Consider the following 15,919-nt stretch of genomic DNA (forward strand, 5'->3'; position numbering starts at 1 on the left):
TTTCAATTATTTTTTCCTCATTGAACAAATCGCAAAATTTGGATTCTGACGGAAGCTAGTCTGAGCGTCATCAGCTGTCCATCTGCAGTTAATTTACACTCATGGAAACGTTGTCAGGAATGACTGTTATGTTTGAATCATGGTACGATATTCATGTGCAGAAATCACATTTCTTCAATGTGGAAAAAATGTGCATTATTTTAAATTTGATTTTTATTTATTTATTTATTTTTTGACTTGCACCCGCAAAACTAATTCACTCACAGTCTATAAAGGACCGCCCGCACCCGTTTACCCCTGGTGAGAGTGGACTGGGCCACTTGCTTAGTGACTTAGCCATCACTTTGCCTTAATCGGCATGCTTTGGTAGGGGTGGGAGAATTTTTTTTTAAACGATACAGTATAATATCACAGCATTTTAGGGTTGGGTGGTATAACTTTAATAAAGCCGCAATATTAAAAACTGATGGCATTTCAAAATCGTGATGGTTTCCAGCTTCTGGTCCAGTTCGTCCGAGTTATAGGTTTGCACATATCGACGGCACGTATCGGCCACCGAGGACATTTTCCATGGGATATAAGAGCATTTTTACCGACTTATCAATTTGCATGAGATCAATAAAACCTAAAGTTATTTCTGCTGTTCAGTAAGACATGGTGCTAAAATCACTGATACAAATGACATTGCTCTACCTCCTCAAGTAAAACTAATTCATTCTGAAAAAAGCTTAAGAATTAAGCACCCTCTAATCGCTTCACTGATGCTGTCAACCAAATGGTTCCCACACCTGTATTGTTCGGGTTATGGTTTCTGTTCCCACCTAATGTGCTGCTAAAAAAGAACTAGCAAATATTGCAGAACAACTATGCAGGACAGTGGCTCAGTGAGAGCTTGCAGGCTAACCAATGCACGCCGCCGCGCCAGTTCGGCTGTAACTCCAACACCTGGCTGGAACTGAGCCTGTACTGTGGTGTGAGGCACAGCTTAGAGCTCCCGAAAGGAAATGGGAGTGGGATAGCTTTTTTATATAATGGATTGAAAGAAAACCTGCTATGGAGATCCATACCAGACACCACGGAACAGGTCCGATTCTGCCTTCTGTCACTCCATCACCAGTCACTCGACCTCTGCTCCCTCAGACATGAGCTTTTATCATCTACGCTTGTGTCATTCATTCTGAACCAAACCTGTACTGTGCTTTGAGCCACTGATCGGATCTGTAGCCTGAGCTAAGCTGCGACTAGGTTAGCTCAGGCTGCAGATCCAAACACCACAGAACAGGTTTAATTTTACCCGTCTGTCCCTCCAACACCAGTCGCTCCACTTCATTCACTCCGATTTGAGCCATTATCATCTAAATTTGTGCTTCAGTTCACCAGAATCGAACATGTTCTGCGGTGAGCACCTTCTGCTAGCTAAGCTAATGCTAACCAGCTCCTCTCTCCTAGTTAGCAGCATCGTTTAACATTTAGCAATGGTTGTTAGATTGACAAGCAAACTGAACTTTATTTGATTGTCTTCTGTTGAGATGCTGAGATGACAACATCAGTGAAAACATTATTACAGAACTTTTATACATTTGACACATTTTTATACTTGTTTTAAGCTCTGATATTCAAGTATACTGCGGCAAAGCTTTGAAGGTATGAATTTGAATACCACTCAACCCTAATTGGGGTTTACATAGTTTCAATAGATGGAGGCCCAAGTATCAATATTTTATTATATTTTCATGAACATGTGTATTAAGTCCATACTCATACATTACCAAAATGCATTTCTGTCTTAGTCCACAAGATGGTGCTGTTATTTTATGGTTTTTGTCAGGAGACTTTTAGGAACAGTTAGACTGCACAGTGGATAACACGCTCGCCTGCAACAGTAAGAGCAAGACTCCTAACGTTACATTCACCTGACATTGTAAACTGTTCTGGGTAATTAAATATGCCACTATAAAGCCTGTTTTGAATGTTACTTTACAAAAAAAAGTTAATAATTTACAGTCGATCATATATATCATAAGTTTATGCAGTACTCAGCATGTCATTAAAATCAGAGTAGAGTCTTGTGGAGCCTACAGCGATTCCCACCCCTACTATTCAGCGCTCGTGATTTTCACCCCACATACTTAATTTTGCCCCATCTTCTTCTTATATCATAATTAGATATCGTACCTTATGTTTTAGTAATAGTTACTCGTGCAGATCTGTAGGTCTGCTTGTCTACTTGTTTCTGTGCAACTACACAAATCTAATACGCTTCTGTGTTTTGATGATGTTGTGTGTGCCAGATTTTGATAGTTTATTCATCACAGCTTGCGTTATTTAAATTAAAATAAGTTTGTTGATGCCTTTGCATATGATAATTTAAAATCTTTAACATCCACTGCATTGTTACAGTGCTTACTTTGACTTATTGTCAAACTTATATTTATATATGATCTTTGTTTTTCAGCAAGGAGCAAGTAATGCAGAGAAGTTTGACTATGTAAGTTTATGTTCATATTGTAACTGTTTTATGCAGGATTCTCTCTAACAGTAAGGCTCAGTTAGGGGACAGTTTTATGGTGTGATTGTCAGCTGTCAGTTTTTTCTGTGACCGGAGGGTCTGTATAATTATTTTTGTCTCAAGGCCTAAAACATCCAATAAATAAACTGATTATGAAAACTTGTGTATATATTTAGATATAGATATGTTTCTGTTATATAGTCTTATTTTTATTTTATTCAATTTACAGATTTTTACATTTTTTCTGTGTAAACTTTTTATTTTTAGTGTTTATTTTTATTTGGCCAGTGTTATTCAGTGATCTGAATTGTATTCTTCTGTTTTCCTCATTTTTGTTTAGTGTGTTGCTCAATGTTGTTTTTTAAATCTGGTTTAATGAACTTGGCTTAAACCTTTTTCAATGTTTCATTTACTCAAAACAAAAAAGGTGTCAATTTAGCTTCCATTCATTAAACTGGATAGATAAATTTTGGCAATAAAAGGAAATGTATTCCATATTTTAAGAAATGAAAATTATTATTAACTAGAAATATGGATATATGGAATATATCCATATAATATTTAGTAATATGGAAATATGCAGTTATTCTCTTTTTATTTCAGGTAATGAACTTCATGAAGAAGCTGGCAGGGAATGAGTATGTGGGCTTTAGCAATGCTACGTGAGTCACCTTATTTTATAGTTTATATTTGATTATCAGAAGTCCAGAAAAAATGCCTTAAAAGCCTTTAATTGACCAGATAATTTAAAGACAATTTAAAGCCGACATTCTGTTTAATCTAAAGCCTTGATTTTATTGCAAAGGTTAAGATATTATTGTGTGATCCAGTTTTCAGTCGGAGAGAATGTCTGGAGACCGGAACTTTGCCATCGGCTACTATCTGAAGGAGAAGAAGGTGACTGTTCAAAATATTGATCAGTTATAACTTTTCATATATAATTCTGTTCCAAATAAAAATTGTCATTACAGGTACATGTTTGTGTGGCTAATATTTTTTTTCTTCATTTTTACAGTGTTTCCCAGAGGGCACAGATATGACCTCTATCTTGGACTTCTACTTTCAGGTCAGTGATTTCTTGGCTGGTTGGAGATTTTCTCTCACATTTCTACACTTAAATGGTTTTCTACTACAATACTTCTACCTTCAGTAGTTCTACTTCAATATATTAATACCTTTACATTTTTAATAGGTTCATAAGAAATTTGTTTTCATCCCAGCTGCTAATATGTATATATCTTGAGAAGTAGATATCCATTTGCAATCACTGTAAAGTTTTCTGGCCGACCATCTCAGATTTGCTTAATATTTTCGTGTAAGGATGCCACTGTGACCAATTGAAGATGTACCAAATTTTAGGCTTGAATCTGTATTAATTTGTGAGATATATAGGCTTTAAAAAGTGGCTGTGGCCTATTGAAAAAGCTGCAAATTTGATAAGTCATAACTTGAGAACTACTGATGATAGATGTATGAAGTTTTCAAGGATTTTTCTTTGGTTTAAGACGTGTTTGAATTACCAAAACAGTAAGTACACATGCTTTTTTTCACATTTTGGAAATACTTATTATGATTTACTTGACACTTCAATAGTGGCTTAGTTCTTTTATTTAATGGCTCATAAATCAGAAACATTTATTACTAGATCTACTGGACACAGGGTGATTATTTAATGAAAGTATTGAACAAATCTGACATTAGTTTTCTGAATCTGACGATTTGTGGGAGTTTTACTGTAGACATGTTTGTTTTAATTTATTTGTTGTTTAGTTGTGCTCCATTGAGGTGACTTGCGAGAGCGCTAGCGTCATGGCGGCCACGCTGGCCAACGGCGGCTTCTGTCCAATCACAGGTGAGCGTGTGCTGAACCCCGAAGCTGTGAGGAACACACTCAGCCTCATGCACTCCTGCGGCATGTACGACTTTTCCGGACAGTTCGCCTTCCATGTAAGTGTCAGATAGAGCACCACCTCTTCAGACAGATCAGACGGACACCTTCTCATCGTCTCGTATGTGTCCTTGTTATTGTAGGTGGGTTTGCCTGCTAAATCGGGCGTGGCAGGTGGGATTCTGCTGGTGGTCCCTAACGTGATGGGCATCATGTGCTGGTCTCCACCTCTAGACAAACTGGGCAACAGCGTCCGCGGCATCCAGTTCTGCACGGTACTAACTTTCTCTCTTTGTAAGGCCATTTAATGTGGTCATTCAGTGATAGTTTAACAAAAGATCACATTTATGCAGTTTTATACATTTTAAGTTTAGCTGACAAAAATTAGCGCTCAGCCAAGTTGAATTGTTAAAAAAATCACAAAGGTGGTTCTTTGTCTGGTTTTAGAGGTTCAGTTAACAAAAATAGCATCCTGATGTGGTTTCAGGTAAATTGTTAAATAATCACAAAAGTGTGTTTGGTTTCAGAGATAGGGCTACAAATGTAAGTTTAGCTTGCAAAAATTAGCATTCGACCAAGATTAATTATTATATGATCACAAATGTGGATCCTTATGTGGTTTTATGGGTTTAGATAAAATTGACATGTTAGATAAAATTGGCAAACAACTAATGTTAAGTTGTTAAGTAATCACTAAAGTGCTCATTTAAGTTCAGAGATTTAGCTAAAAATGTAACTTTTGCCAACAAAAATTAGCATTCAGCCAAGTTGAATTGTTTATATAATCACAAATGTGTGGTTTCAGGGGTTCAGCTCACCACAATAAGCATTAAAGGTTGTTATATATTAGGTTGTTAAGTAATCAGAAAAGCGCTTATTTAGTTTTTGAGATATAGTGAAAAAAATGCATGTTTAGCTAACAAAAATTAGCATTCAGCCACGTTGAATTGTTATATAATCAAATAATCAAAAATATGTATATTTGGTTTCAGAAATATAGCTGAAAATTGAAGTTTACCAAAGAAATACTAGCAATCAGCCAAGTTGAAATGTTAAATAATCACAGTGTGGATCTTAATGCAGTTTCAGGGGTTTAACTAACCAAAATTAGCATTTATCTACATTAATTTGCTAAGTAATCACAAAAGCGCTTATTTAGTTTTTGAGATATAGTGAAAAAAATGCATGTTTAGCTAACAAAAATTAGCATTCAGCCACGTTGAATTGTTATATAATCACACATGTGGTTGCTTATGCTTATGGCTTCAGAGGTTTAGCTCACGAAAAATAGCATTGAATTGTTCAGTATTTCTAATAGACTTGATTATGTGGTTTCTGAAACTGTACGACTCACTATTTTCCATAAACATGGATAGGCTGGATTAGCATAGCTAAAACCTGAAGCTTGAATTGTTGTCTTTATGTCCATTTGGTGTCAAATTTTCCTCTTCCTTTCTGTAGGATCTGGTGCAGCTCTGTAACTTCCATAACTACGATAACCTGCGTCACTTTGCTAAGAAGCTGGACCCTCGTAGAGAGGGCGGCGACGAGAGGGTGAGTGAGGGACTGTTAATCCATTCGCTTAGCAATGACATCATTTCATGAAAGTAATGAGCAAATCTGACATTAGTTTTCCGAAATCTGATGTTTTGAGGCAGTTATTCTGCATTTCAAAAGCAAAATCACCACTGACTGAGTTCTGCTAATTTAAAATATCGTTTTGTCCAATTAACCTAGCAGTTATTTAGCTAGTGACTGCTAATGTTTGCTAAAGTAAGATTGGAATGTGGGCTGGAGGTCAGGGAACCAGCCCTGTGACCGGAAGGTCGCCGGTTCGATCCCCAGAGCCGACAGTCCATGACTGAAGTGTCCTTGAGCAAGACACCTAACCCCCAACTGCTCCCCTGGCGCCGTGGATAGGGCTGCCCACCGCTCCGGGCAAGTGTGCTCACTGCCTCCTGGTGTGTGTGTTCACTAGTGTGTATGTGGTGTTTCACTTCACGGATGCCCTGACACCTAGTGGAGGAAACTAAAACCGCAGCGCTCTTTGATAAATCTTCATTCTCCCTCTGTGCTCTTTTCCAGGTGAAGTCTGTTATAAATCTGCTGTTTGCTGCCTACACTGGAGATGTGTCTGCTTTGAGGAGGTACACTCACTCTCTTTCTATCACTTTATATCGCTTTATATCGCTTTATATCGCTTCATATCGCCTTCCCACCCTGAATTTTTCTGATGATCTTCTCCTACTCTGTGCAGGTTCGCTCTTTCATCTATGGATATGGAGCAGAGAGATTACGACTCCAGGACGGCTCTCCACGTCGCTGCAGCAGAAGGTACTGAGAACTTGATTCAGAGTCAGTAATACTATCTGATTCTTCTTAACGCTTTGGTTAAGACAATGTTAAGAAGAGCCATTATGTCCTTTCAGTAAATAAGTGAACGCATCCTCTACAAAAATACTTGCATATATTAATGCACAACTACTGTACATTTTATTGGGGAAAACAAAATGTGGCTTGTAAAAAAGTTATGGCACATTTTATATTTAATTTTTTTTTGTTTGTTTTTGTTTCCAGTATTCAACTAAATAGCTTCACTCTTGTGTCTGCAGGTCACGCCGAAGTCGTTCGTTTCCTTCTGGAGGCGTGTAAGGTGAACCCTGTACCCAGAGACAGGTACGAGCACTGCCACAAAACAGAGATATGTGAAACTATCCCTGTGTCAGAGCTTTTATAACATGTTTATGACTCAGCTAATAACCACTAACAAAGTAATTTTAAACCATCTGTGTTTTATAAGGTTAGTCTTTACCATAATTGCTATACGTCTGATTTACACTGTAATTATTTGAATATAATTACATTAAATGTGTATCAACATGTTCGAGTTTGCGCCTCTGACTTTTTTCTGTTGGTCGAAAAGTGAGAAAACAGCAAAACGACTGCACACACCTTCATCAGATAATACAATAATACAGTAAAATACCTGCTCTTCTCTTACAAATGTAGCAATGGCTGAAAGTTTAGAATCAGTCAGAAATAATAAAGATTTTATAGTATAAAATGATATAAACGTACAGTCGTGCTTTCGTTTTTGCTGGCAACATTGAATACTTTGGAAGTGTTATTGTTGCTTGTTTTGTTTGTGTTTTCTTTACATTTTTAAATTTGAATACATTTTGAATTTAAATCTGTGCTGAATTTTTGTCCAGGTGGGGGAACACACCGATGGACGAGGCCGTGCACTTCGGTCATCACGACGTGGTGACGATCTTGAAGGATTACCACAATAAATACAGCCCTCAGGAGACCACACCCGCCGGGGACAAGGAGACAGCCGAGAAGAACCTGGACGGCATGCTGTAGCGCAGCTCGGTCCTCCAGAGCTGAGGGAAGTTTGTGTGTCTGTATGTGTGTGTGTGTGTGTGTGCCTCTATTACTGAAAATCATCTGTAGAACCCGTGTAGAAGTGAAGTATTTGTGCAGCTGTGCTTATTTATGACACGAGTTTCAGTTCGGAGCACTATGGATCCTGTTGGGAAGGAAAGCGGTCACATCGCCCTATGCTGGTTGAGTTTGAAATATAGGTTAACGATGAATAAGAACAAAAAATGTTGTCTAGGCAAGTTTAAATATATCCGATATAGCTAATCTTTCTCATGTTGAGATTGTGAGGACCATATATTAAAATGATTGAAAAAACTTATTTTCATCGCACCATACTGGCAAATAATTTTGCTTGTTTTAAAGGTGCAGTGTGTAATATTTAAGCAGATCTACTAACAGAAATGGAGTATAGTATGTACAAATACATACAAAAACCATGTTTACATTAGTGTATAATTACTAGTAACTGAATTAAAAACATTTTTTTTTAGTTAGCTCAGAATGAGCCTCTCATATCTACATGCATAATGTTTATAACTTGACCGCTTTTGAGACCCCAGACCTGTTAAAATTAGAGGCCATTCTACAACAGCATTATTGTTCCACTGGCTACATAATGGCGTATAGTGCTTGGACCCCGATGATCGCCGCTGTGGCTCCACAATGGCACATAGTGCTTGGACCCCGATGATTGCCGGTAAGCTTTTACTGTAGTTATGGCGTCACAGAAAGCATGAATGGCAGGTGTTTTGCACACAACCAGCAGATGGCGTACGTCTGCATTTTCCCTCCCTGTTCCAGCGGTGCTGGGTGTGTGTGTGTGAGAACTCATACTGTGCTGGTTTCTTCAGTCCGCAGTGATCGATCTGTAGCATTTCCGTTTGTTTTTTCACACATACACACACTATAAATGTATTTTAAATATATTATATACAGTGTACATTGATGTTATAATATTGAATATTTTGACTTATAGCTCCTTAATGATGTCGTTTAGATCATTACAAAGCTAGCAGGCTCCTTACAGTAGCCTGGGGTGGATTATAGTGCTTTTACTGAGTGGGATGTATCCTTCTAAAACTTGTTTTTTAAGTTACACTACTGCTCAAAAGTTTACGAACATTTTCAAGCAGATAAATTTATAAAATGCTTCCATTATACAGCATTAATTTTCTGATATTGTTTAAACTAATGTTTGGAATGAAAGTTTAATAAATTTAACATTCGGAATGATGAAAATATCAATTTATAAATATTGACATGGATAAAAATACATACATCTTAAAAACCTGGTCTCTGAATTCAATTTAAATCTACGTTGTACAGTTACTACTATATTTTAAATGACAAAACAATTTTATTAAACAATTTGGATGAAATTCTACTAAATTGAACATTCAGAATAACATAATAAAATTAATGAACTTAAAAATTTATATCCCGTATCGACATGGATAAGGTTTGTAAATTCTCATTTCATATTTTAAAATACTGAATACATCTAAAAGAAAAATAAAAAATATTTCTAATATGCCAATTGACCCAAACTTTTGAATGGTAGTGTATATATTTAATGCTTTTGTCTTGTTGATTTTTTTTTTTTTTTTTTTTTTTTTAAAGAAACTTCAGGATGGTTGCAATGTTTGCCTTTTAAATGGTTCATCAAGTCTTGCGATTTCTAATCTGTTCCAAATGAAAAAAAAAAGTCTTTGATTGTATGGAAATATTTGCACTAGTTTCGTATGTATTTGTCATGGTGAGAATGTTCTGGAGCGCACTGAACCGTAACGGGTGAAGACGAGTTTCTAGGGACCAAATGTTTTTGTGGTAGCATCAATCATAAAACTATCGATTTTCTTTATGATTAAAAACATTAAAGAATAATTGAACCAAAAAAAAATTGAGAAAAGTAAAAGTGTGAAGGCAGGAGGCACCACAGAAAAAGAAAAAATGTGATGTTGTAACAGTTATTTATTTTTATTATTTATTTATTTATTTTTACACATTTATTTTTGTTTATGTGACAAAGTTTTTGTCTTGTTCCCCAGTGATTATGAATTTATAAAGTCCTGGATACACTGAGGAGACGTTAAAAAAGGTTAAAAAAGACACAAACAATTATAACAACGTGTACGACCCAGACTAATTCAGTGCATCACACACGATACACTGCAGGAATTTGCAGCTTTTGCAAATGTTTGTTTGTTTTTAGACCCAGCAAAAGTAGGCTAAGTATTATTTTGTCAGTAATCAATCGTTTATTCAACTACTACAACTTTGTGAATCCACATGCGGATGTTAACTACATATGACTTCCTGACCCGAATTAAGCACCTAGAGTCAGAGCTTCACACATATTTTGTAGGTATGTCTCTGGAAAGCTGCGTAAACTCTCCTCAGTGTACCCAGGATTACATCACATATAGCTAGCTGATCACGAATGTCCCCAGAACATTCCTTTCTCCGTCTTTCCAAACGACTATACTGAGCAAGTTGTGTAAAAACAAATAGAAACATAGCTGAGTTACGTAGACGGAAGCACACGAAGACCACGAGCACAAGAAGCTTATCTGTATTGAATAGGCTTTTTATTTCTTGTGAAACACTTAAAGCCAGTTTCCCAGACCCAACTTAACCCTAAGCCTAGACTTTCGGAAAGTAAATCACCGCTGGGACGGCAGTTTAGTCCAAGATTAGGCTTAATCCGTGTCCGGGAAACCCTTAGATTGCTACTTGAGTACTGTATATAGGTGTATGTGTATGAGTGCGAGTGTAAGCATGTGTGTTATGTTTGTGAAAGCCAGTTATTATTTATAGCAAAACTACAAAATGATGACCAAAAAATGCAGGAATTGTGAAAGTAAGCACACCATGGGTTATAACTTTGGATCTAGACTATATTTCCTTACAGCTGTATCTATTATTTTGTTGAAACCTGGTTTAACTCTCAATTGAGGTAATATTTCACTGGCTGTGTTTACTACTGTTATGAATGTATTATATCGTCAGTGTCCGTTTTACTGCTTCGTTTTCTTTTTCTCCACTCTTAGCATTTTGCTGTTATATGCTTTGTCAGACTGTATTACAAACTGCACTGAGTATTTATTTCATGAAATATCTAATAAAAAAACTAAGCTTCCAAGTAGCTGGCCTGACAGTGTCTTTTTTTTTTTTGGTAAGATAAATTTGTTCAGTTTAAAACAAAAGGCAGCAAATTCACAGCTTTTCTGACACAAATATTTAGTCCTCGACAAGCTGCTGACTTTAGCAGTCAGTGTAATTGTAAAAAATGAGCAACACACATGCAAAGAAACAGAAAAAAGGCATGAGATTCCGATAACCTCTGCTTTCCCAGTTGAAAACTGAGCCCGAGGCTCTTCTGAAATTGAGTTATATCAAAAACACCACTGGCACATTTTTACTGTCTAAAACTCTCTGCTTTCTGCCTCTAGAAGTAAGGCAGAACAGTCAAATTCACAAATGATCAAATATGCCTCCTACAAGAAAGCTTCAGAAAGAATGACAGTAGAGGAGATTTGAGAGGAAAAGTGCTAATGTTTGTACAGCGTCAGGTAGGTGCTATAATAATAAGGTCAACCTGATTCCCTTGGCTGTCCTTAAAACTTTACAGTGCTGTAGTCTGGCATCTGTGTTCAACGAATGAACAATACATTTTTCTAAAACATCTTTTTGAAGGTGTTAATAACAAGAAAGGCTGGAGGTCAGGTGATCATTTCACCGCTGTGAACGCAGGGAGAGCCTCTCCTCCATCCGTTCAGCAGGCATCGGAAAAGCCACGGCACAGCTGCGCATGAGAGAAAGCATCGTGAGCGACCCTGGCTGAGGTTTCTATTAAACTATATTCAATTAAATTTAATAAAAAAGAAACATTGGATTTCTGATTTCCAGCAGAGTTCTCATACAATATAGAAACAATACACTCATCAGTTAGAATTATTTTACCTCTCCGATGCCCCCTGACAGATCTCGAGTCTGGAACAGGAGAGTAAAGACAGTCGACTTTATCAGCAGTAAACATTTACAGAACTTTAACAACATCAAAACTCTGCTAAAGCAAATTTTACTGGGTATTCTGGTAAAACAGAAAATATTTTCAGTAACTCGTCAAATTAACAGTAAATATTAGTAATTACTCTAGCAATATTCACTGTAAAGATTAGGGATCACTATGGTGAAGTTCACTGTAAATATGTCATTATATTAGTGTACTGTACAGATTACTGATTACTCTCCCAGTATAATCAATAATATTTCAAGTGAACATTACCAGAGTAAAGATCACGGATTACTCTGGTTTAGTTCACTGTAAATTATTCTTTTAGGGGTCACTGAGGCGATTCTGGTAAAGTGTACTGTAAAGATTAGTCATTCCTCTGGTAAAAAGTACTGTAATTAGTGTTTACTCTTGTAAAATGTACTGTAAAAATTAGTAATGACTCTAGTAAAGTATAAAGATTAGTCATAACTCAGGTAAAGTTTACAGCAAATATTTGTGATTACTCAGGTGAAGTGTACTGTAAAGATTAGCAAATACTCAGATGAAGTGTACAGTAAATATTTGTGATTATTCAGGTGAAGTGTACTGTAAAGATTAGCAAATACTCAGATGAAGTGTACAGTAAATATTTGTGATTATTCAGGTGAAGTGTACAGTAAAGTTTAGCAAATACTCCTGTAAAATGTACAGTAAAAATTTGTGATAGCTCAGATAAAATGTACTGTAAAGATTAGTGACTACTCCGGTAACCTTCACTGTAATTGTACCATATTATGATTTACTGTAAACATCGGAGATTACTCTGGTAGCATTCACTGTAAATATTAGCACTTCCTCGAGTGAACAGTATGGTACTGTGAAGGTTATTGATTTGTGATGTATGGTGTGCAGTACTGTAAAATCACTAGTGCTATATAGTACAAAAAGACGATCTATTCTAATGAAGCATATCAAATCAGGGATGGAGACATTTTGAGGTTTTATACTGACCACAATGCGTTCTAGTTCCCCATATACCTCTGGAGACAGGGGCATGATGTTGTCGTTGAACTCGGATGTTTTCCTGCAGACAGAACAGACTGATTTTAGTACTTTGTTACAGTGAACACAAATTACATGCAAGTTTTTCAAGACAGAATTGAAACTTCTCAAAAAAGATTTTTCTTGTGACAGTTTCATATCACTTTAGCGTCACAGCTTCCACTAAAATCAATCACAGAACTGGATAATTTTCACTGAATTGATTTGGAAATCTTAGAAAACAGCTGCTCAGAAACGCTCCTGAAATTAAATATAAATCATATCATTAAAAAAAGTTTATGAAGCTTATAATTACTGCCTGAGTTAATAGCCTAACTATAGTCTGGTGAACTGTGAAGAACAGCGCAGCTTTGACTCACATTTCAGAGACAGAGATGAGAGTTGTTCTGATGTAGCCTTCGTCTTGCTTCTTATCCACGTCCATCGGCTCGTGTTCTTTAAAAAGAGAGTAAAAATGATGAAGGGAGGAAAGAAAATACAACTCCATTTCCTTTATTACTTATTATATTTTAATTCTTTTAATATTTAGTATTCGGGCTTCTGGATTTTAATATTAGACTTTGTAAAGAGAAGTGTTTACCTATTTTTTTTACCTTTAGTAGTCTGAAAGCAATTTTATATATATAAATAATTTAATTTGTATGTGACTATAATAATTACAGGTGATGAATTATAAAGATTTGGACAAGTCTGAATATGCACTTCTGACATTTTTCCTGTTTTCAGCTAGCTTATAATAGTGAAACTGTGATACCTGGCTCATACATATAGTAACTGGGGCTTCTGGGTTTTAATATTAGATGTAGTAAAGATAAATGTTTACTTATCTCCTGTTTTTTAACCTTCAAAGTCTGGAGTTATTGTCATTTTTCTATTCCTGTTAACCGAATATCTGTATGTAATTACAGTAAATTACATAATGACTTTTCCTGTTAGAACCGTATGTGATTAAAATCAAATGATATAACAGTCAGTTCCGGCCACGTGAGCTGATTGGTTGAGAAGGTTCTAACGGTGCTGTTATTTCACCAGAAGATCACAGGCTTTTCTCAAACACTATCACTCCTCTGAGATACCGTTGCTAAGCAACGACTCTGACAGCTGTAGGAGACGCTCGAGCCATTTGAACGTTTTTACTTCTTACTTCACCACAAACAGAAAACGGACGCTGTTAAGACCACATCTGACCGACAGCCGATTTGGTCCGACTCTGAAGACGAGACGACACTAAATTCCCAAACGGTCAGTGTGGAGCTGGAGAACGAACTGCCGGCTGAGCAGCGAGTGGGCGGAGCTCATTACTCTGACGTAGCAACGAGCTGCTCGTTAAGGAGCTGTAATTAGGAGGGAGGAACTGAACAGTAAAACATATTAAAGCCGCGTTCACGGCCAGTTTATTCATTTCTTACTGTATTTATTTAACTGCTGTATTAAAGCAGTAGAGCACTTGAGGAGGGAGTTACCACCCATAACATCACGGCTGGGATGATCTACGGACACCAGATCACAGCCGGGATGCTATTTCTCCCTCTCGTCTTCTACTGCTTATATAAAGCATCTTCTCTTTTAATTAACGTACATGTAGTATGGAATAAAACTCTCGAATCTGCATTTGCGATGAATAGTTTGCATGAGCTACAAGTAAATAATAATCAAACTGTAAGGAGGTGTTTCAAGGATGGATTAGTTCTAGTGTCATTTAACTACATTTTATCTGGACCACTCAGTCACCACAGACAATATGTTCAACATGTTGCCCTACATACTTATAACAGCAGCCAACGGGCAATTAATAAACTCTTAATAAACTTTATGCAAAACAAATCTTTCTGTGGCGCTTTTTCACAAATTCTTCTGTAAATCTGTGGAATTACTTCTTTAATGTTAAATCCAGTGACTAAACAGTAACTGTGCATTAAAACGTGCAGACGTGTGTTCTCTGTACACACAAAAAAGATGGCACTTAAAGGGTTCTTTAGTATAGAAAAGGTTCTATATAGAACACTCAAAAGAACCCCTCGCATGATTAAAGGGTTCTTTGCATCCTGAAAGGGTTTTTTCAGTCTGATGGAGAATGTGCTGTAGATGGTTCTATATAGAACCTTCCTGAAAATTGTTCTACACAGTACCCAAAAGGGTTCTGCTATTGTTACGGTGCCAAGCCTGTAACAGTAGAAGAACCCGTTTGGGTGCTATACAACACATTCAAACATTTACAAACTAGTTTTTATTAGAGGGTCTCATTTCAGAGGGAAGATCTCAACCACTGCCCTGTAGCTCAGGAACAAGGGGTTAAGAGTGACACTCGAAAATGAGGAGCAGGGGCTCGAAGAAGAACTGGGACCGGGCCTTACTGTCAGTAGGTTTGGAGTAGTATTTTTGGAAGGCTTCGTCTTTAGGAGTGTCGGGAAGCAGGAAGCGCAGAGGGTCCTCGGGAACGTTATCCGCTGCCATCACTCTGTAGTTCCGCAGGATGTCGGGCAGCGAGACTGCAGAAAGCTCTTTCTTAGTGTAGGGCTCTACTGAGCGGACCTGCGGCTCATCTACAACACACACACACACACACACACACACACACACACACACACACACACACACAAAACGTTTTTTTTTTTCAATTATGTGTTTATGTTGATGTGTTTTTAATCATAAACTTTTGTTACAATGTCCTTTGCTCCCATATTTTTGACCTGCAGTGAAGTGCCTAGGCTAGTTGTGTCAACAGGAAGGGCGGTGCTGTCAGTAACAACCCAAACACAGCGCAGAAGTCTCAACGCAGAGTCCTCTTTGCCCTGTTCACTGTGTCACTGATTATCGTTTCCCCTTTTCTACTGCACCCCTGCTGCTCTTTTACCTGTGGTTATCCACAACTTGGCTGATGAAAGCAATGTTCCCCATATTCTGACCATTATTTGTGCAATTTCCTCCGTTTTAATGACGCACGCAGAAGACATATGACCAAAAACACATGAGAAAACATCAACCTAGAGTCTCCTTAACCCCCCTTTAAACCAAGAGCGAAACACAAAATTACTGAAGCACCATTTATTATAGTCTGTACAGAAAACACAATTTA

General features: G+C 37.1%; 2 protein-coding genes across 3 annotated transcripts in view; one reads left to right on the forward strand and one right to left on the reverse strand.

Moving 5' to 3' along the window:
- Positions 1-10,618, forward strand: part of glsa (glutaminase a) — a 36,541-nt gene extending 25,923 nt beyond the window's left edge. The window contains exons 8-18 of one of the 2 annotated variants that reach the window (XM_037534677.1): positions 2,456-2,488; positions 3,113-3,171; positions 3,340-3,406; positions 3,525-3,575; positions 4,280-4,456; positions 4,541-4,672; positions 5,859-5,951; positions 6,483-6,544; positions 6,655-6,731; positions 7,010-7,073; positions 7,610-7,763. In XM_037534677.1, the coding sequence (XP_037390574.1) occupies positions 2,456-2,488; positions 3,113-3,171; positions 3,340-3,406; positions 3,525-3,575; positions 4,280-4,456; positions 4,541-4,672; positions 5,859-5,951; positions 6,483-6,544; positions 6,655-6,731; positions 7,010-7,073; positions 7,610-7,763 (969 nt within the window). Of the gene's footprint in view, positions 1-2,455; positions 2,489-3,112; positions 3,172-3,339; positions 3,407-3,524; positions 3,576-4,279; positions 4,457-4,540; positions 4,673-5,858; positions 5,952-6,482; positions 6,545-6,654; positions 6,732-7,009; positions 7,074-7,609 lie in introns of both variants that reach the window. The other variant, XM_037534676.1, reaches the window with a different exon arrangement.
- Positions 10,619-11,007: 389 nt separating this feature from the next.
- Positions 11,008-15,919, reverse strand: part of stat1a (signal transducer and activator of transcription 1a) — a 35,529-nt gene continuing 30,617 nt past the window's right edge. The window contains exons 21-25 of the mRNA XM_017681724.2: positions 15,198-15,386; positions 13,203-13,278; positions 12,793-12,865; positions 11,748-11,777; positions 11,008-11,589 (exon numbers count right to left, since the gene is read on the reverse strand). Coding sequence (XP_017537213.1) covers positions 11,560-11,589; positions 11,748-11,777; positions 12,793-12,865; positions 13,203-13,278; positions 15,198-15,386 — 398 coding nt within the window. The 3' untranslated portion in view covers positions 11,008-11,559. The remainder of the gene's footprint in view (positions 11,590-11,747; positions 11,778-12,792; positions 12,866-13,202; positions 13,279-15,197; positions 15,387-15,919) is intronic.

This window comes from Pygocentrus nattereri, chromosome 25, assembly GCF_015220715.1.
Source record: "Pygocentrus nattereri isolate fPygNat1 chromosome 25, fPygNat1.pri, whole genome shotgun sequence".
Lineage (NCBI taxonomy): Eukaryota > Metazoa > Chordata > Actinopteri > Characiformes > Serrasalmidae > Pygocentrus > Pygocentrus nattereri.